Source organism: Schizosaccharomyces octosporus, assembly GCF_000150505.1.
Source record: "Schizosaccharomyces octosporus yFS286 unplaced genomic scaffold supercont6.3, whole genome shotgun sequence".
Classification (NCBI taxonomy): Eukaryota; Fungi; Ascomycota; class Schizosaccharomycetes; order Schizosaccharomycetales; family Schizosaccharomycetaceae; genus Schizosaccharomyces; species Schizosaccharomyces octosporus.
This window is the reverse complement of record NW_013185621.1, coordinates 2606577-2626017: the sequence shown is the minus strand read 5'-3', so window position 1 is coordinate 2626017 and position 19441 is coordinate 2606577. Positions and strand designations below refer to the sequence as shown.

Sequence of the window (19441 nt, the reverse complement as noted above, 5' to 3'; positions counted from 1 at the left end):
AGGTGGAACAGTGCGATTTCACTGGGATTTTCTCATAAACATTTATCAAGATGTCGTCCAAATTAATGTCTATGAAGGTATGATTATCTTGAGAAGGAAAGAGAAGCGATTAACCGTATGTATTGACAGTTTATGCAAAAAGCTCGGGGAATAGATCCAAGACAAACAGAGGAGCAATTGTCTAAGCCCATTGTGACGGATGAACATTGGTCATTAAGGAAAACTGCTGATGCTCCTTCCAATAAAAATTCTTGTAAATTCGAGTATGAGTCCAGTTATGGAAGCTTAATATCGAAACCCGAGAATAATGGTGACACTCAAGAGACAGAAGGCCCTGCCGTTGCTGGAAGGGCTAGTTTTGGATTATTCAATAAAGAATTGGAAGGAAATCAAAAAGACTCTGTTGAAAATGAAGAGAATGAAGAAGAAGAGTCTGATGCTCCTTACAAAATGGAGGGCTTAGAGACCACTGAGCGTGAAAGACGTAATCAAGAAAGACTTTCCAATTTGGTTCGAGGAAAAGGAAATAGTCAAGCAAAATCTAAGAACGATAGCCACAAGAAACGAACGGCGACGGATATGGATCGCGATATTATATCTTTAGATACTGAAAAGAGTGAGGCTACTCCGAAACCCAAGAAGAGGAAAAACAAAAACAAGAAAAAGAAAACATGATCTTTTTGTAAAAATGTCTACGCTACTCTCATATTTATTTGCATTTTTGTGTGTCGTATACTCATGAGTTTCTCCATGAAAACAACTCCTTTATAGAATATATCTAGCTGTTGGGAAGGATTTTTTGGGTCTGGTATAACCGACGGGTGATGGTTGGCTCAGTTTATAAATGAAATAACATCAATAGTCTATGACGGCAAACAGAATTCATTACTGTGAAAGTCATGTCTAGGGTAAAATTTAAGGGGTAGTAAATATACGTAAGCAAGAAAAGCAGCAAATAGATTTTAGAAAAATTAAGTTCCTCGTAGAATCATTCATGATTCTTACAGTTACATATTTCTCTGTTCAGGAACAGGACTAATAAGCCTTTAATTTTGTTAGTAAAAAGGAAGAAAGAGATTTTGATACTTACTTGTCGTTTAAGACACCACTCTTCAAGTTTTCAAGGCTAAAAGCTTCCATCTTGTGCTGAGTTTCCAAAGAATTGGTACCCAAATGAGGAAGAAGAATCACATTTGGGTTTTCCATAAGACCAGGATGAACTTGAGGTTCATGCTCATACACATCAAGTCCGGCAGAATACACAATACCTTCTTTCAAGCCCTCGACAAGAGCATCCTCATCCATTACGGGACCACGGGCAGTATTGACGATGATAATGCCGCGCTTCATCTTTTTGAACTCTTCTTTGCCGATGATGTGATGTGTGTGCTTGTTCAAGGGCAAGCTCAAATACAAGACGTCTGACTGAGCCAAAAGCTCATCAAATTGGACATATTTAGCACCGCCAGCGTCTTTTTCATCGAGTTGATGACGGTTATGATAGATGATATTCATGTCGAATGCACGAGCGCGCTTTGCTACTGTTCTGCCGATACCACCCATGCCGAGGATACCAAGGGTCTTTCCTTCAGGATCGTGAGAAGGTAGGCGACAGTCATTTCTCCAGCGCTTTTCACGTAAGCTAAAGAGTCCTTGGTTGAAGCGACGGAACGCGCCAAGCATCAAAAAAATACCTGTATCGGCCGTTGCATCGTCTACAGCGACAGGACAGTTTGCGACCCGGATTCCACGTTTCGTACAAGCATCAACATCCACAGTTTCGTAACCAGCACCGACGTGGCAGATGAATTTAACAGAAGAAGGAAGGTGCTCAATAACTTCTTCGTCAAATATACCCATGAAAAACTTAGTTTCGAAAGTACGAATGATTCCCTTAACGTCTTGAAACTCAGTTTTGCATTTTCTAAAAAACTCTTCACGACTTTCATCGCAGAATACCTAAGCACAATGTTAGCAATCAATGGTAACAATAGCTATATATAGCTTTTATTCCCTTTCAATGAGTCCGTAAGCTAGCTTAAATAGACTACATACCTTTAAGTTAGCATGTTCGCCAAGAGCTTTCCACTCTTCAGGCGCGTGTCGTAAAGAACCGATTAAAAGAACGGAAGGTTTTATAGATGAGGATGGCATAATGAATGTTATGAGAGAACAACCAAATTATCGATGGGATATAACTAGTGGTTTATTGCTAAGGGTATGTGGACAACAAAGGTAGGTTTATTAAGAGGAACATGAATAGTTATAATTTAATAGATAGTAGCGATAACGTAGACAGTATCTTGCAATATTTTAAAATGCTTTAGTTAGTTCTCCAAATTTAAAAAAATATAATCTTTTTATACTAAGCACTGTCCTTTACAAAAAGCTAATGGACATTTTCAGGCATACCCTAGCGGTCAGGCACTTGTAAACAGCATAATTGTTTATGAATTGAGTGGATATTTACTATGAAAACAGCTTATAGTTGTCTTTTTGTTCTCAAATTTGTTTCCTTTCTTATTCAGGCACAATAAGAAGTGATTTAATCGTAAAACACTTCGGCCAGAGGGTACTATGGAAGCGAAAAAGCAACTTTCAGTGATGATATTAGCATCATATAAAGAATTAATATGACTTGGGTAAAATGACCGATTATTTTTATCTACTGTGAGCGCTTTCTGGGTAAGGTGTAATTTTAATGAACACTGGCTTGCTTCTGAGCAAGCAAAACTTGAACCGGTCGGCCATCTTCTATAAAACCGACTTCTTCTTTTAAAATTTTCATAGAAGGAGACGAAGACCGTATGAGTTGTGCGGCCTCCCCCAGTTCGAGTCGGTGTTCTTGGCCTTTGGGATACTCATAGTCATGAATGCCATCGTTCACAAAGGTACAAAGAAACAAAAAACCATCATCGCAAAGCAATTGATCAGTTTGGGTTAAGAGTAACCTGTGCAAGAATCGAATTTGGACAACCAAGTCATACTTTTCATCTTGCTTTCCAGGCTTCGTAGTCGACGAAGTCTCAAAAAATTTCATAAGGTCTGAGGTCGAAAGATCTGGGATATTAATATCTCTTTTTCCTTCCATATTATAACATTTCCATTTGCCTACTGAATCCATCTTGGCGATTTGTTTATGTTCAATATGGTCTTCCAATCCAAGTGTTTCAAATAGACTCGAGAATCTATAGATTGCTCTTTTTTCCGCATCTACAGCCGTGACTTTGTATCGTATTTTGCTTTCCCTCGAGCATAACCAAGCCAAGTCTCTACCGGAACCGCATCCAACGTCTAACACTCGTGCTTCAGATTTTCGTAAGTTACCCTCAATCATTGATATATTCTCTTTAAGATGAGGGCTGGGATCGAATAGCAATCTTTTACTTTCTCCTTGTTCAATCATGCCGTTTTGCTCGATCCATTGCCAGAGTTCAGTACTAGCACGTATAGATCCTTCAATTTTCCAACCTTTCTGTTGTAATTGTTCAGAACAAGAACCCCCTTCTTTTTCGTCAATAGAACTACCATCTTGTTCTAAGACCACAAATCCTTCCTGTTTCGCCGGTAATTGAAACCAGCGTCCTGCAATCGTAGTACTAGGGATATTAACAGATCCATAGAGATGTCGCTTTTGAAATTCTTTCGGTGGTCGCACGTCCAAACATTTAAGCCTTCCGTGAGCGATCAAGCTCACCCACCGAACAGTATCCTTTGATATCAAGCCAGCTGCTCTTTCCATAATCCCTTTTTCTTTTAGTTTATGATTACCTTTTGTACAATATTTTTCAATTTATACACTTCAAAGCCTTTTCCGAATTAGTAAATCATACAAAATTTGTTGCTAGTTGTACATATACGTTAAGCAAGACGAATAAACCTACAGAGATTGTAATCACAATACCGTATGAAAATATATTCATCATGTATGACTTTAAATAAGTCTTGCAAATACAATAGTCAAAATCATCTGGAGGTCTTCATATTCAGGCGTTGAAGATTTGTTTTCTCAAGGCATACAAGATCTCTTTCCCATTCGATTACTTTAATAGTTATTCTTATCGGTTTATGTTACTATACTTGAATACTTTACTGATTTTCAATTTCTTAGCCATACGTTCAATGTACTATGTTGTCTTAGTTTCTTTTTCACTAGCCAAGATGAAATCAATATGCGCAAGTTGTTGTACAAAGCTTACTATTATCATTTAAAAAATATCTAATGAAGAAAGCTCCTACCAAAGTTCATCTGTGAAACCCTAAACAATTGTAGACATTACGATTTCATTATTAAAAGTAAAACAAAAATAAGCATACGTAAACGGCCCTTTGGATCTATTTGTATATAATTAAAAGTCATATATAGTAGAAATCTATTAAATCGTAAATTAGGACCTGATATTAAACAAATTCATTAATTCGTTAATACAGCAATGAAGGATATAGCCGATAAAAACTTTACAGAATCACGACATCACGCTTTTTTTCTCTGAAAAAGCCATAGAAATCCATTCACTCAAACGATGATATATGGCAAGACTAGCATTATGATAGCTTATAGAATGGGCGCTATCTGGAAAAACAGCCATATCATAATTGTAACAATTTGCAAGATTTAGTTGGTCCATAAGATGCATCACATGTTGAAAATGCACATTATCATCTCCTGTACCATGCGCGATTAAAAAACGCTTTTTTTCCTTAAGTATTGTAATGTTATGTACTTTTGAGTTCTCATAGCCATTTTCGTTCAATATCGGAAGATTCATGTACCTCTCTGTATAAATACTATCGTACAGATGCCAATCTGTAACAGGTGCGACAGCCATTCCATATGAAAAGACGTTGGAAGCCTCTAGTGCTTTCAAGGTCAGATAGCCACCAAAACTCCAGCCCCAAATTGCAACCTTCTCTTGTTCAACAAACGGATACTGTGCCCAATGTTCAGCAGCACTTACCTGGTCCATTGCTTCTAATGTACCTAGGTTTTGATAGACAGATTGGCGAAAATCATTCCCATTAAATCCCGTTCCCCTACCATCAACAGTGACTACAATGTACTCAAAATTTGGATGAGAAGCTAGATATGTTTGGAAGTCCACACGAAAAAGTTTAGAAACCTGTTGAGAACCGGGTCCACCATAGGCAAAAAATAAAACAGGATATTTACGATTAGGATTGAAATTTGTCGGCTTCCGCTCCATGTAAGGCAATGTGGTATTGTTTACAATGAGTTTATCGTATTTAATTTGCGGCAAATTGTACGATCCCAAAATTTTATGTAGATGTTCGTTCTCTTCAATCCGTACTGTGAAATTATCTTTTTGGATAGAACGAAGTTCCTGCCAAGGGATTCTCGGACCTTGATAATTCAATACATAAAAGTTACCTGAAGGAGAAAAATTAGTCGAATAGTACCCATCCTGTACACCATCGTCAGTAATATTGTGTATTTCAAGATTATCCAAGGAAACGTAGTATAAATGACGTTCCGATGAATCTTTCAATGTTCCAATGAAATACAAGTGCCCTCGAGAAGCATCGATGGACAGGGGACCTTCGGTGACGTCCCAAGTTCCAGAGGTGAGAAAGGTGGGAGATGATCCGTTGAAAGGAACGAAAGCTAAATGATTGTAATCTTGATAAGGCATAATATCAAAAAAGCCATTGGTCCAAACTTCATAATTTGGATTATTCACAGGAAGAGTCTTTGCAAATTGCTGCACTTCAAACCATCCGTCGGTAAGACACTCACTTAAGACGGACGAGATCCTTTTGGTTTCCAAATCTAGTAAATCGGTCTTCTTACAGGTACTGTTGCGATTGGTAAACTGCACAAGGGTTGCCGATTCATTGACCCAGAGTACATTTTGTACTACAGTCTCTTCAAAGACATGATTATTCCAAGAATGCAGTGGATATGTTTTATCAGTTCCCAAATCGGAAAATAGTAGTGAAACAGTTGGATTTGGTTGACCAGCTTTTGGGTACTTGATTTTTATGTCCTTGTTGTAGTTAAATTCAAAACTAGACGTATCACTTTCGCTGGTGTATAGAGGAAACTGGTAAATTGGAGTAGCACTTTCATTTAACTTTAAAAATGCCAATTTGCGAGCGTCTGGAGACCACCAGATCGTTGAAGGGCTTGATAGAACCTCTTCTTCATATATCCAGTCAGACAATCCGTAAAATACATTCTCATTTCCATCTGTCGTAAGAGTCAAAATTTCCCTATTTTCTGTAAGAACGTGTAAATTATTTTCATACACAAAAGCCTAAAGGTAAAAATAGTTTAGCCACCAATACTTGTAAACTTATACTTCTTACCAATTGATGTCCCGTAGGTGACCAAACGGCCAAGCTTATACGCAAATTTTCTTCCTGGGGGACCAGTGGTGTCACTTCTTTTTCTAATGTATCGAACAAATAGTAGGAAGCAGTAAAAGAGTGTCTCCACCTTTGAGTTCTGTTCACGTTTAGTAGAACATATCGAGCATCTGCTGAAACGGAATATCCGTCATAATTGATACGTTCATTTTTATACACTAGATCAGCGTCGGAGAACAGCAACTCATTCAAATCAAATGGATCACGAAGATATAAAGCTTCGTCTTCTTTCACTAGAAACGTATCGCTATACCTCTCGTTGTATATCCAATCAATCTGTTTATATGTAGGTCGAAACTTTTGCAATACAATGTCTTCCAAATTTAATGGCTCTTTACGGTGATTCTTTGAACTATTGTTGCGGATACCATTTCTCAGGAAAGCTAAGGTGATTAAGAGGAAAATGGAGATTAAAATGGACTTAAACACAATCTTTCCTTGCGTTCCATTCGATGCAAATTTCATTCTATCCGACTTTTGTAAGAATTGTCGAAATAAATAAATCGCAGTATATACTCTCAAGCAATTGTGAAATAAGTACAGTGACTAACAATAGTACAATCAAATGAAAGGGTACAGTTTCACACAACGATGTATATAGGAAGAAAAGAATGAAAGAAGGAATTTGTTAAACAATCCAAAAACGAAATGCGGAATTTCAATCGTACATGCGCCTGAAGAGGATATAGCAATCACCTGCTATTTATTTAATCAAGTTATTAATGATAATACTTAGAAAACTATCAAATTATGCTCAAATTAAAAGATCCAGAGCCATTTATGGTTAGAGGTTCATTTCCCCTTTATTACTAGATAAGATGTATAATATAATACTATCAGAAATCTGAGCTTACTCTCATCTAGCATTTCAACGCTACCTTCTAAGAACAATTCACCAACTGAACTAGTGAATTGGTTCAGTGAATAGATTATAGGATTCCTTATGGGAGATTCTGGTTTGGTGAGTAGTCCAGACATTAAGTCTGGACAGCTTTATATAAAGCTCCCCACACTGTTTCATTTATACATCTGGCCGTTTGCCTTATTCGTTTATCCTTATATTGCATATGTTTACAAGAATCATTTATTTTCTGATGAAGTTCGTTATTTAACCTACATTGCTTCTGGAACATTAAATGTACTGGTTTGGCTAATTGGTGAATGGAATACTCGTATGTATTGTCTTTTGACATGCAAGAAGAGCAATTCTGTTGGTCATGCTACTCACATTATGGTGGTTCCTAGCAAGTCTGGAGATAACAGCAGTGTGGAACCAATTGAAAAGACGGTTCTTCCTGATGGTCAACGCGTCCAATTTTCATTCGTTTTCCAAAAAAAGCGCTATCTGTATAAGGAAGAGAATAAACATTTTACTAATGTAACTTTTCCTATGGATTCTTCTCTTACAATTAGCGATTTCAAGAATAGCTCTGGTTTGAATTCTGCCCAAGAGGAATTGTACAAATGTCACTATGGTAGAAACGTCTTTGATATTCCTATCCCTTCATTTACTGCCTTATTTAAAGAGCACGCAGTTGCTCCTTTTTTTGTTTTCCAAATTTTCTGCTGTGTTCTTTGGTGCTTGGATGAATACTGGAAGTTTTCTCTTTTCTCAATGTTTATGATTGTGGCCCTTGAATGTTCTGTCGTCTGGCAGCGTCAGCGAACTTTAGTTGAATTCCGTACCATGAGCATTCAGACATATGATGTTCAAGTATATCGTAACAAAAAATGGATGACTGTCTCAACCGAGGATCTTTTACCTAACGACGTTGTATCCATCGTGCATACCAAAGAAGATCTTGGACTTCCTTGCGACATGCTTTTAATTTCCGGGACTTGTGTCGTTAATGAGGCCATGCTATCAGGAGAGTCTACCCCTTTGGTTAAAGAATCTATTGAGTTACGCCCAGAGGAGGCAGTAGTAGATTTTGGCGATATTGACAAGAATGCTATTTTGAATGGTGGTACTCGAGTTCTTCAAGTTACTCCTTCTCCATTCTCAAAAATAAAGACTCCTGATGGTGGTGTACCTGCTGTTGTGCTTCGAACTGGTTTTGAAACAAGTCAAGGTTCTCTTGTTCGTACAATGGTATTCTCCTCTGAAAAGGTTAGCGAAAATAATTTGGAAAAGCTTTACTTTATTTTGTTTTTGATGGTCTTCGCTATTGCTGCTTCTGCTTATGTATGGCACGTCGGTAGCCAAACTGACAGAAGTCGCTACAAGCTAATGTTAGATTGCATTATGATTATTACATCTGTTGTCCCCTCTGAGCTTCCTATGGAGCTTTCGTTAGCGGTAAATGCTTCATTGGCTGCCTTATCCAAGTATTACATTTACTGTACTGAGCCTTTCCGTATTCCTGTAGCAGGACATGTAGACATTTGCTGTTTTGATAAGACTGGTACTTTAACAGAGGAACATATGGTTGTCCAGGGTGTTTCTGGTTTGAACAAAGAAGAGCCTTCCCGTCTCGAGACTTTGAATAATGTCCCTAAAGAAACTGAATTAGCGATCGCTACCGCTCATACACTAGTATTACTTGAACAAGAAGGAGAGCCTGCTAAGACAGTGGGTGATCCAATGGAGAAAGCTACTATTGAAGCATTAGGCTGGTCAGTAAGTAAGAATAACGTGATCGTTCCTCCCGAAACTTCTGTTTTCCATAAAGGAAAGGTTCAAATTACTCGTAACTTCCAGTTCTCATCTGCTTTGAAACGTCAGTCCTCTGTGTCTAATGTTCGTATCGCGGGCGGTAACCAAAGAACGTTTGTTTCAGTTAAAGGTGCCCCAGAGGTTATTGCTACTATGCTTAAGAACGTCCCTAGAGATTATGAAAAGGTTTACAAAGAATATGGTCGTAAAGGATCTCGTGTTTTGGCTCTTGCTTGCAAACATTTTAAGAATTTTGTATCAGAAAGTAAGGTTACCGATTTGACACGCGAAGAAATAGAATCTGGCTTGGATTTTGCGGGTTTCCTGATATTCAATTCTCCTTTGAAGGACGATGCTAAAGCTACCATTCAAATGTTGAATAACTCGTCTCACCGATGCATCATGATTACTGGTGATAACCCATTGACTGCAGTATACGTTGCCGAACAAGTCGGTATTGTAGAAAAACCTACTTTAGTGTTAGACAAGAATGAAACTTCTAAGGGAACAATGGAATGGAAGAGTACAGATGATACTGTCACTGTGCCTATGGATTGCACGAAGAAGTTAGATGCTTCTTTATATAAGAAATATGATCTATGTGTCACTGGCCGTGCTCTTTCCGAAATTGAAGATCCTAATGTATTACTTTCCGTATTGACGCACGCATGGGTATATGCTCGTGTTTCGCCCGCTCAAAAAGAACTTATGATTGCTACTTTGAAGGATTGTGGTTATGTTACTCTGATGTGTGGTGATGGAACGAACGACGTCGGTGCTCTTAAGCAATCTCACGTTGGTATAGCATTACTCAATGCATCTGAGGAAGACATGTTGCAAATGCAGGAGAGGGCACGGATGAATAATTTGATGTCGGTTTATGAAAAGCAAATTAACCTTTCTAAGCGATTTAACCTTCCTCCTCCTCCCGTTCCTCCAGCCTTGTGTCATGCATTCCCTCCCGGACCTAACAATCCTCACCGCGAAAAGACTCAGGAAAATTTAACTAAATATTTGGACGACTTGAAAGTTAAGAAAGAAGGCGAAACAGGATTGACCGAAAGCGAACAGTCTGCCGAAAAACGTGCCAACTTAGCAAACAAAATGTTTGACACGATGGCAGAAGCTTCTGAAGATGATGCACCGAAGATTAAGTTAGGTGATGCGTCTGTTGCAGCTCCAATTACATCCAAATTAGCAGTGACTAATTCCGTCATTAACATCGTTCGTCAAGGACGTTGCACACTGGTAGCACTTGTCCAATTACACAAGATTTTGGCATTAAATTGCTTGATCACTGCTTACTCTCTTTCCGTTTTGCACTTGGATGGCATTAAGTTTGGTGATACTCAATATACCATCTCCGGTATGCTGATGTCTGTTTGTTTTTACTGTGTGTCAAGGGCGAAGCCTATGGAGACTCTTTCAAAGGAAAGGCCTCAGCACCGTATATTCAACACCTACATTATTGGATCCGTCTTGGCACAATTTATCGTCCATGTTGTTACACTGATTTATATCACAAAATGTGTGTATACTTATGAAAATCCTTTGGATAAAGTTGATTTAGAAGAAAGCTTCAGCCCATCGTTGTTGAACAGTGCAATTTATCTTTTGCAGCTGATTCAACAAGTTTCTACCTTCGCGATTAACTATCAAGGACGTCCTTTCCGTGAAGGATTAAGTGAAAACAAAGGCATGTATTATGGCCTTTTGGGAGCGGCATTTGTTGCTATTGCTGGTGTTACAGAGTTTATACCCGAGCTTAATTCCAAATTGCAACTTGTAAAACTTCCTTTCAATTTCCAAATGCAATTATTGTTTACCATGATCTTTGACTATGGAGCATGCTGGGTCATTGAAGAAGTTATGAAAAAGTACTTCCGTGACAACAAACCTAAGGATATCGTTTTGCGGGACTAAACAATTCAAGTAAGCAATGCTGTGGTTGATTGTCCATGAAGCATGTTTATAAGACTATTATAGGAACATTAATCTGTTCCGAGGAATGTTCGGCTTGTATGCTTCATTGCTTGAGAACAAATATCACATCGTTATGATTACATTGGAAGCTTGTTTGTTTGATTTCGTTTACTGCATTTCAATTATATACTAGTAATATTCATGAAAACAATTTTTTGCTTCTGTACTAATAATAAAATAGAGCTTCTCATTTCATTTCTTTGTATTAAACTGTTATGCATATGACAAGAATATTAAAACAAAGTAAAAAAATAAATTTATCTACCAGTCTACTACAATTTCACTTTCAGAAATTTATTTTATAATGTTACCCTTTATGAGAATATAATTACTGATTTCATTATCATAAGGAAGTAATGGAGAGGACAGCACGATTCGAGAGCATCTTCTAGAGTTTTAAGGAAACACTCAGAAGGGCTTGTACTTGTGATATTCATACGTGTATAATAACTTTTATGATTGGCTTTTGATGATTTCTTTGGTGGCCCTCCAGAATTGAAAGCAATATAGATCAATTTCACTGAATAAGTAATAACCCAGAAAGTAAGTGTTTTCAGAGTGTTTGCGCTTTTGAAATTAGATAAATAGTAAACAGAAGATATGCCTTTTTTCTTAAAAGAGCTTTCTCTTACAATCACGTTACATCCCAGCTACTTTGGCCCTCGGATGCAGGACTATCTAAAAGCAAAGCTCTTAGCGGACGTTGAAGGAACATGTTCAGGACAATATGGTTATATTATATGTGTGCTTGACAGCAATACTATAAATATTGATAAAGGGCGAGTAGTACCAGGTCAAGGTTATGCTGAGTTTGAAGTAAAATATCGAGCGGTTCTATGGAGACCGTTTAGAGGCGAAGTGGTTGACGCCGTGGTTACTACGGTAAATAAGATGGGATTTTTTGCCGATATTGGTCCTTTAAGTGTCTTTGTGTCCTCACATCTTGTACCTCCGGATATGAGATTTGATCCTGCTGCCAATCCTCCAAATTACTCAGGTGAAGATCAGGTCATTGAACGAGGATCCAACGTTCGATTGAAGATCGTTGGTACTAGAACAGATGCTACTGAAATTGTACGTCTCTCAATATGTTCGTTGCTAGATTTATTAACCTCTCCTTAGTTTGCGATTGCTACCATGAAAGAAGATTACCTGGGAGTCCTATAGAAAAATCCTTTTTTTTTTTTTTTTGAAAATGTCATGAACTCCTTTATGCGACATTTTAGAAAATAAAGCTTACAGCAGCATCAATTATTTTCCCTTTTTTTTTACTTTCTTTTTTTTTTACGTTTGGGAAAAGCTACGAAACGTGACATATCAATATCTGTATATACCCTTGAAAAGTACCGAATTCAATCTTTTAGCTTAGAGCATTTTGCTTTCTCAGTACTTTTTTTCCCATCATTTTTGTATGCTTATATATCTAATGGGTTCATTAATCTATTATTCCACTCTTCAACTCTAAGTCCTTAGTAACATATGCTAATTCGATTCCTATGTTGAATATTGTGCAAGTGCTTACTTAACTAGTGTCTTTACTTAAGTTTTACTTTTAAATTATTGCTGATAATGATTAAATTGAGCTTAGTCTAGATATGTATAGTTGCTTTCTGCTGTAGCGATTCAAAAAAAAAAAATTAAACTAAAAAGTTAGATGTCAGCGAAGCCACCATATCTCAGTAGATTGCAAATTAAAAGAGAAATTATTTGTCTTTCTTAAGACCACGAGAGAAACCTTTGCGCATTTTATTGGTGAAATTAGCGACAGATGTAACTCCATCAACAGCAGCATTAATTCCACCAAAAGCAGCTTCCCCAAGAGAAGATATCCCTTCTAATGGCATAGCCATTAATTGTGCTGTTTGTCCCAAGATATCCTCAGCAAAAGAAGAATTTCCTGCACGCTTTGAACGCAAAACCCATCGAGGTTCAAGGTGAATTCTCAAATTCAAGGTTCCTTGATTACTGTCCAGAGGCAACTCAAAGTTAGTGTACTCATGTTGCTGAAGCTTAATCAGATCAATAACACAGTTTCCTAAAGGATCGTTTTGGTTTCCAAAGTCACGGTCAAAAACTCTGGCAATAAACTTACTCGTTTGCTTGCATGGAAGTTCAACCTCAAATCCTTCATTAAATACAGGATTAAGATTTTTCTTAACAGTCTTCGTAGTAAACACTTCTTCATCTTGGAGCTCAAATATAACGAAAGGATCGGACTTTCCATTGGAATCAGCGCTAGCAAGGTTGGTAGCATTAAGTACGTCTACCGTCATTTTACCCATGTTTTCATACTTCTCCTTCTCGTCTAATTCCAAAACCACCGGTGTAAACCGGAAAGCAATTGAGAAGGAACCACCTTTGTCAAAAGTTAATTTGAAAGGCTTAGAACTTCCTTCCTGTATCAACTTTTTAGTAGGGCAAACATAAGAGCCAACAATCTTTGTACCATCTAAAAGTTTGAAAGAGCATTGTGAAAATTGAAGCTGTCTGATAAACGTACGACCAAATTCATGGATAGTACTGCCATTAGGACCTTTAAGAACAGGTGACATATAAATGTGGTGGGGAAGATCATCAAGGAATATTGCCAGTTTGTATTTACCTGATAGCTGTCCTGATATTACATCCCAAGACATGAAGCCAGACTCATATTTCAGACACTCAGTGGTAACTTCAAGCGGAGACAATAGTTGCGAAGGCAAAGAAGGCTGTTTCTTTGCAAGAGAATCCTTTCCAGTTTCAGGCGCACCAACAGCATCGACCGCGGGTGACGCATTGACTGATGAAGGTCCTTTATTCGCTAATCCAGGAACAGAAGCCAAAGGATAGAAGTCATATCGATATTTGATGGTAGATTTACCTTGTACACCGCGTGACGAAATCAAGTTGTTGGTAAGCTCACTAGGTTCATGGTATTCAAGGAATGTACCATTTTCACTTTGTTGAACAAATTTGGACACGGGAATAGAGAGTGAACCAATAACAGTATCATCACCGTGTGACTCAAACTGCATAACTTGAAGCTGGCAAGTATCGTGTTTGGTCATAACAGGAACATAAACATATTCATCCCAGGAGGGATTCAAACTATCCTTTATGACCACTGTTCTACCTTGCTCCATGCTGTATGAAAGAGCACGGACATAAGCATCACACTTTTTACCGGGGAGTTTTGAATGCAAGCTGTTACATGAATTAATATGAACGCGCATAACTCCAATGGGAACAGCAACAGCAAGAGAGCCAGGGTCACCGACAGACATTTCGATAGGCTTCCATGTAGCTGATAAGCGAACTCGTCCACCAGCGGCAGTTGGGAACTGGAACCAGTTCAGGCCCTTCTGGGTAGCGGTTACCAATTCTTGAAGACTCATATTAAGAGTACCAAAGGGATGACTGTGATCATCTGTGAATACCTGAATACCAAGCATACCCTTTTCACCCTTAGGAACAACAGTACCACAGAACTCTTCCCATGAAGGGTTGTTATTTTTTTTGATTTTACGAGTCGTATGCATAACTTTATCATTAATGGCTAAATTGGCATATGCAGTGTGACGCTTTGAAGGGTCCTTGCTTAATTCCTTACATTGGTGAGCAGTGAACTGTACAATTCCCGGTCCTTCAATCTTTACAGAATCTTCTTCTTCGACGTTAATTGTGGGATAAAATTTGGTATCAAAAACTAATGTTCCTCGTTCTTTATTACTCAAAGTGACAGGAGTCTTGACATCGTTAGAAGCAGGCATAGCTTCCAAAGCTGAAAGAGCAACAACAGCAGTACCAATTAATTTATCCTTGCGAAGATCGTTAAAGTCGTAAACGTCAAGAATGAGGTTTTCCGAAAAAGAGTTGATGATAGCATAAAAAGTTTCATTGAACGTTGGAGAAGTAGTGTTTTGAACAGTCTTGGAGGTGCCAATTTTCTTTCCAAAGGAATTCTTAATTACGACATATGGGTCAACAGAACCGAGAACATCACCCTTCAGTGATTCACAACGCTTGAGATGAATCTCAACAGCACCAATGGCAACCTCAAGATTAGAAGAACCTACCATCGATTGAATATCCAATTCAAATACGTTGGGACTATACATCATAGGTCCCAAATTCTCGTGAACCTGATCGTTGATGAAGGTAGTGAGTCCCGGAATATTATTGATATCAAATCCGAGTTTATCACCTCCAATAGGCTTGAGTACATAAGAAAAAGCAGGCTTTTCCACGAAAGTGATTCCCACGGTTTTTGCATGAGGAAATTCATCAATGAGTTTAACTTTTACACGAAGATGTCCAGAAAAAGAGATATTTTCAACGAGTACGGGCATTTTTGCACTAGCAACACTTTTACCAATTTTGATATCCAAAGCAATTTTGGGATTGACACGGGAAGCAATTTCACGACCAGTTAAATCACTTAAATCCTCGGGTGTAAATGAAACCTTCCAATCCATCATAATTACATCTTCTTCAGTCTTAGGGTAAGAGCGAACATACTCTATACGAGGAGATTTTGTACCAAGAGTGAAAGTCGATAAAACCATTGAATCAAGAAAACTAGGAATGTTTTCGGACAATACTTGATCGGCAATTTCAATGACTGTACTGCTCAAAGTAGGTTCGAAGATGTACCAGAATTGTTGCAAGAAAGCATTCAACCATGTTACACTTTCTGGGTTGCTTTCCAATCTTCGGACAGAAAGATATCTGGTGTAATCGTCGCGAAAACTCATACGTACACGACGAGTACTTATCCTATGATACTGTATGCAAATAGCCATAACAACGAATAGACTTAGAAAACCAAATCGAAAATAACCAAATAAAAATGATAAAAAGCCAGTCAAAAGAACCAAGCGTGAGTCAGATGAGTATTGAATAAAAATTTCTTTCCATCTCAACCCAAGATCAATCTGCTCCGGTTTTAACCAAGGAATATACTTCTTGCAAAAGCTCACGAGACGATCATTTTTTTCTAGCAATAAATCTCTGTCATATATGCTTTTAGCTTTCTCATCCCTCACTTGCTTTGTGGCTGGGAGCTCTTCTTTAGCGCTGCCATCAGCTACAGGAGCTTTCATGGAGTCTGGCACTTCCAATGACTCATTCGCTCCATTGGAACCCTGCACACGGACTTCCTTAATCCCTTCACTCTGCGAGTTCGTGTTGGATTGTTCAGGTTCAGTAGCAGGTTGCTTTTCGATAGAAACGTCCGTTTTCCCTCCGGCATCAATGGAAGGGACACTCATCGTTTGCGGTTGAGTGGTTTTATTTGTTTGCGACTCATTTTCTCGTGAGTCAGCTTGGAAACTCATTTTTACTCAGCTCCAAAGATATATGAAGACTTCACGGATTATAAGGTAAATTCAATTTCAATGAATTTATTCTTTGAAAAACAAAAAAGGAAATTGATTTATGAAAAAAGAAATGGTTTAGATGGGTAATTACCAGCTAATTACACAGTCCACTAGTTGGTTCATTACAGACTGCATTCAGCCATGCTGAGGTGTTCCACACTCCATAGGTAGATGTAACATTCCTTACACCACCATAAAATTATAAAACTAAGTAGCTTCATTTTTTACAAAATCTGTCTTCGTTTAATAAAGGCTAAATTGAAAAATGTTTATTCAATCCAGCTGCACAATAGAAAATTATAATCTACAGTTGTATCCGATATAAATAAAATGCACAAAATTTATTCACTCAAGTTAAGCCCAAAACTAGATAATTTAAAGACGATCATAATATTCAGTATATTCAGGGACAGCCTCCTTAAGACCCTTACGCTTACGAGCTTCAGAAACAATGAAGCCAGGCTTGGAAGTGGGATCAGTAGGATCACCACTCATAGGAGACCAGTGATCAAACACCAATTGAGGGAAAGCTTGACCACCAGTAGCTTGACGAAGCTCACCAGTGAAACCGAATGACTCGTTGACAGGAAGATAGGCCTTGATGTTGTACAAGGGAGTACCAACACGTTGTTCTTCAGCGAAAACTTGACCACGCTTCTTGTTAAGGACAGAGTAGATACCACCCATAGCACCTTCAGAAACTTGGATTTCAACCAAGAAAACGGGCTCTTGGATAATAGGTTCAGCCAAGAGGGTAGAAGCATAAACGACACGACGAGCAGTAGGAATGATTTGACCACCACCACGGTGAATAGCATCAGCGTGCAAAACAACATCAAGGATGTTGTAGCGGCAAGAACGCAAGTTCTCTTCGAACAAGGGACCTTCCTTAGTAGCCCATTGGAAGGCAGCTACAACAGAGTCCTTGATTTCGTTCAAGTAAGAAACAGCCTTGGTTTGATCAACAACAAGGTTAGCACCAGTAGTTTCGGGACCGAAACACCAGATCTTACGGGCATCACTAACATCCCAGCCGTATTCGTCAGCCATGACACGAGCACGAGCCTTGAAATCATCACGAGGGTTGATCTTACCAGTCTCGATGGCCACAGAGAGTTCTTCACTCATGGGCTCAGCAGTCATGAAAATACGGTTGTGCTTATTGGGAGACTTGGACAAGGCAGTCATGCTGGAGGTTCCGCTAACGGATTCACGATAGGAAACAACGGGAGGAGAGATCTTCAGAGGAATGCCGGCATGAGACTCTTGCAAGTCATTCAAGCAAATTTCCAAGTGCAATTCACCAGCACCAGCGACAATGTGTTCACCGGATTCATTAGTGGTGGTCATGACACAAGGATCAGACTTGGAAAGACGCTTAAGACCTTCAACAAGCTTAGGCAAGTCATTACCGTTCTTGACTTCAACGGCAACTTGGACGACAGGAGAAACAGAGAACTTCATGACCTTCATGTTGTGAGCAACTTCAGAAGTAGTCAAGGTACCAGACTTAACCAAGAATTGGTCAATACCAACCAAACCGATAACATTACCGGCAGGGCAGTCTTCAATGGGGTCAATCTTAGAACCCATCATCAAAACGGTACGTTGGATGGCCTTGATGAAAAGATCTTCCTTTTTACCGGGAGTGTAGTTAGGACCTTGGATACGGACCTTCATACCGGAACGAACGGTACCGGAGAAGACACGACCAAAGGCGTAGAAACGACCACGTTCAGAGGTAGGAACCATCTTAGAAACGTAGACCATAAGAGGAGCCTTAGGATCACAGTTCTTGATACCAACAGCACACTCATCATCCATGGGCTGATACAAGGTCTCAGCACGGTATTGTTGAGCCTTCTTGGGAGAAGGAAGGTGAAGGACAATCATTTCCATAAGGGCATTAGCAGCAGGCAAGAACTTACGCATAACGACCTTCAAGAGGGCCTTACCGTCAAGTTCCTTCTCATCAGGCTTAAGGTTGACTTCAAGCTTGGTTAAAAGGGCGAAAACTTCGTCCTTACGGCCGTTCATGACAGCATCGAAGATACGGTAGATGGGATCCAAGATGAACATGTTAAAGGCACGTTGGTTTTCATTACCTTCAGCATCAACAGCAGACTTGGACCACTTCTTGGTCTTAGGGTTGAAGTAGCTTTCACCCCAGAGACGAGTCATCATCTTGTTACGGTCAATACCGAATTTCTTGGCATAACGGTTGGCAAATTGACGGACGGTGAAAGCCCAACCGTGAAGACCGGAACCGAAAGCGACAGTACCTTGGTCGGGGAAGACCTGGCAGTCACCAAGGACCTTGTCATAGTATGTGGAGATAACGACGTTGACGGATTCAACGACACGGGCAAAGTTTTGGTAAAGTTCCTCCTTAGAAATTTGAAGTTCAAGCAAAGCACGGTCAACCTTGTTGACAACAACTACAGGCTTGATACGTTCACCCAAAGCTTGGCGAAGGACGGTCTCGGTCTGGACACAGACACCTTCAATGGTATCAACGACAACCAAAGCACCGTCAGTAACACGAAGAGCGGCAGTAACTTCTGAAGAGAAGTCAACGTGACCAGGAGAGTCAATCAAGTTGACCAAAAAGTCGGGGTGAGTAGTGGGTTCCTTAACATCCTTCATGTCATCTTGAGACATCTCAGCAAAAAGAGAGATGGCAGTGGACTTGATGGTAACACCACGTTCTTGCTCATCAGCACGGGTATCCATGAAACGAGCATCACCAGCCTTAGCGGCAGAAATAATACCGGCTTTTTGGACCAAAGAATCAGTCAACGTAGACTTGCCGTGATCGACGTGAGCAATCACTGACATGTTACGGACGTTTGCTGGCTTGTCCATCAAATTGCGGACCTCTTCAGGTGTGAACGCAACCATTTTTTTTTAATGTTATTTTCTAGTCAGTGGTGGAAGACAGGTTTTGAGTCACCCATTAAATTTGATATGCCACAAGAGAACCCTAACCCAAGTACGCGTAATGGCATCAATTTTAATATAGTAATGTAAATAAACCGTGAAATAATCACTGAACGAT

The 19441-nt window shown here is 39.1% G+C and overlaps 8 protein-coding genes across 8 annotated transcripts; 3 read left to right on the top strand and 5 right to left on the bottom strand.

Annotated features, from left to right (window-relative positions):
• Positions 1-50: 50 nt before the first annotated feature.
• SOCG_01727 (M-phase phosphoprotein 6 family protein) lies at positions 51-675 on the top strand (the record flags this gene model as incomplete). Its single annotated transcript, XM_013164680.1, has 2 exons — positions 51-77; positions 130-675. The coding sequence occupies 2 exons, from the start codon at positions 51-53 to the stop codon at positions 673-675; spliced, it is 573 nt and encodes a 190-aa protein (XP_013020134.1).
• A 107-nt stretch (positions 676-782) lies between these two features.
• On the bottom strand, positions 783-2199 carry SOCG_01726 (hydroxyacid dehydrogenase). The gene is made up of 3 exons (XM_013164679.1): positions 2056-2199; positions 1091-1959; positions 783-1044 (listed from the first exon to the last, which is right to left on the bottom strand). The coding sequence occupies exons 1-3, from the start codon at positions 2152-2154 to the stop codon at positions 1008-1010; spliced, it is 1005 nt and encodes a 334-aa protein (XP_013020133.1). The 5' UTR covers positions 2155-2199; the 3' UTR covers positions 783-1007.
• Positions 2200-2698: 499 nt separating this feature from the next.
• On the bottom strand, positions 2699-3742 carry SOCG_01725 (uncharacterized protein; the record flags this gene model as incomplete). The annotated part of the gene is made up of 1 exon (XM_013164678.1): positions 2699-3742. The coding sequence occupies one exon, from the start codon at positions 3740-3742 to the stop codon at positions 2699-2701; it is 1044 nt and encodes a 347-aa protein (XP_013020132.1).
• A 504-nt stretch (positions 3743-4246) lies between these two features.
• SOCG_01724 (dipeptidyl peptidase) lies at positions 4247-7189 on the bottom strand. The gene is made up of 2 exons (XM_013164677.1): positions 6328-7189; positions 4247-6275 (listed from the first exon to the last, which is right to left on the bottom strand). The coding sequence occupies exons 1-2, from the start codon at positions 6850-6852 to the stop codon at positions 4467-4469; spliced, it is 2334 nt and encodes a 777-aa protein (XP_013020131.1). The 5' UTR covers positions 6853-7189; the 3' UTR covers positions 4247-4466.
• A 39-nt stretch (positions 7190-7228) lies between these two features.
• SOCG_01723 (P-type ATPase) lies at positions 7229-11221 on the top strand. The gene has a single exon (XM_013164676.1). It carries the CDS (start codon positions 7331-7333, stop codon positions 10964-10966), a length of 3636 nt encoding a protein of 1211 aa, XP_013020130.1. The 5' UTR covers positions 7229-7330; the 3' UTR covers positions 10967-11221.
• A 156-nt stretch (positions 11222-11377) lies between these two features.
• SOCG_01722 (DNA-directed RNA polymerase complex II subunit Rpb7) lies at positions 11378-12563 on the top strand. The gene is made up of 2 exons (XM_013164675.1): positions 11378-12100; positions 12149-12563. The coding sequence occupies exons 1-2, from the start codon at positions 11627-11629 to the stop codon at positions 12191-12193; spliced, it is 519 nt and encodes a 172-aa protein (XP_013020129.1). The 5' UTR covers positions 11378-11626; the 3' UTR covers positions 12194-12563.
• SOCG_01721 (synaptotagmin family C2 domain-containing protein) lies at positions 12560-16555 on the bottom strand. The gene has a single exon (XM_013164674.1). It carries the CDS (start codon positions 16339-16341, stop codon positions 12730-12732), a length of 3612 nt encoding a protein of 1203 aa, XP_013020128.1. The 5' UTR covers positions 16342-16555; the 3' UTR covers positions 12560-12729.
• Positions 16556-16666: 111 nt separating this feature from the next.
• SOCG_01720 (translation elongation factor 2 Eft2,B) lies at positions 16667-19400 on the bottom strand. The gene has a single exon (XM_013164673.1). The coding sequence runs from the start codon at positions 19282-19284 to the stop codon at positions 16759-16761; it is 2526 nt and encodes an 841-aa protein (XP_013020127.1). The 5' UTR covers positions 19285-19400; the 3' UTR covers positions 16667-16758.
• Between the last annotated feature and the right edge of the window lie 41 nt (positions 19401-19441).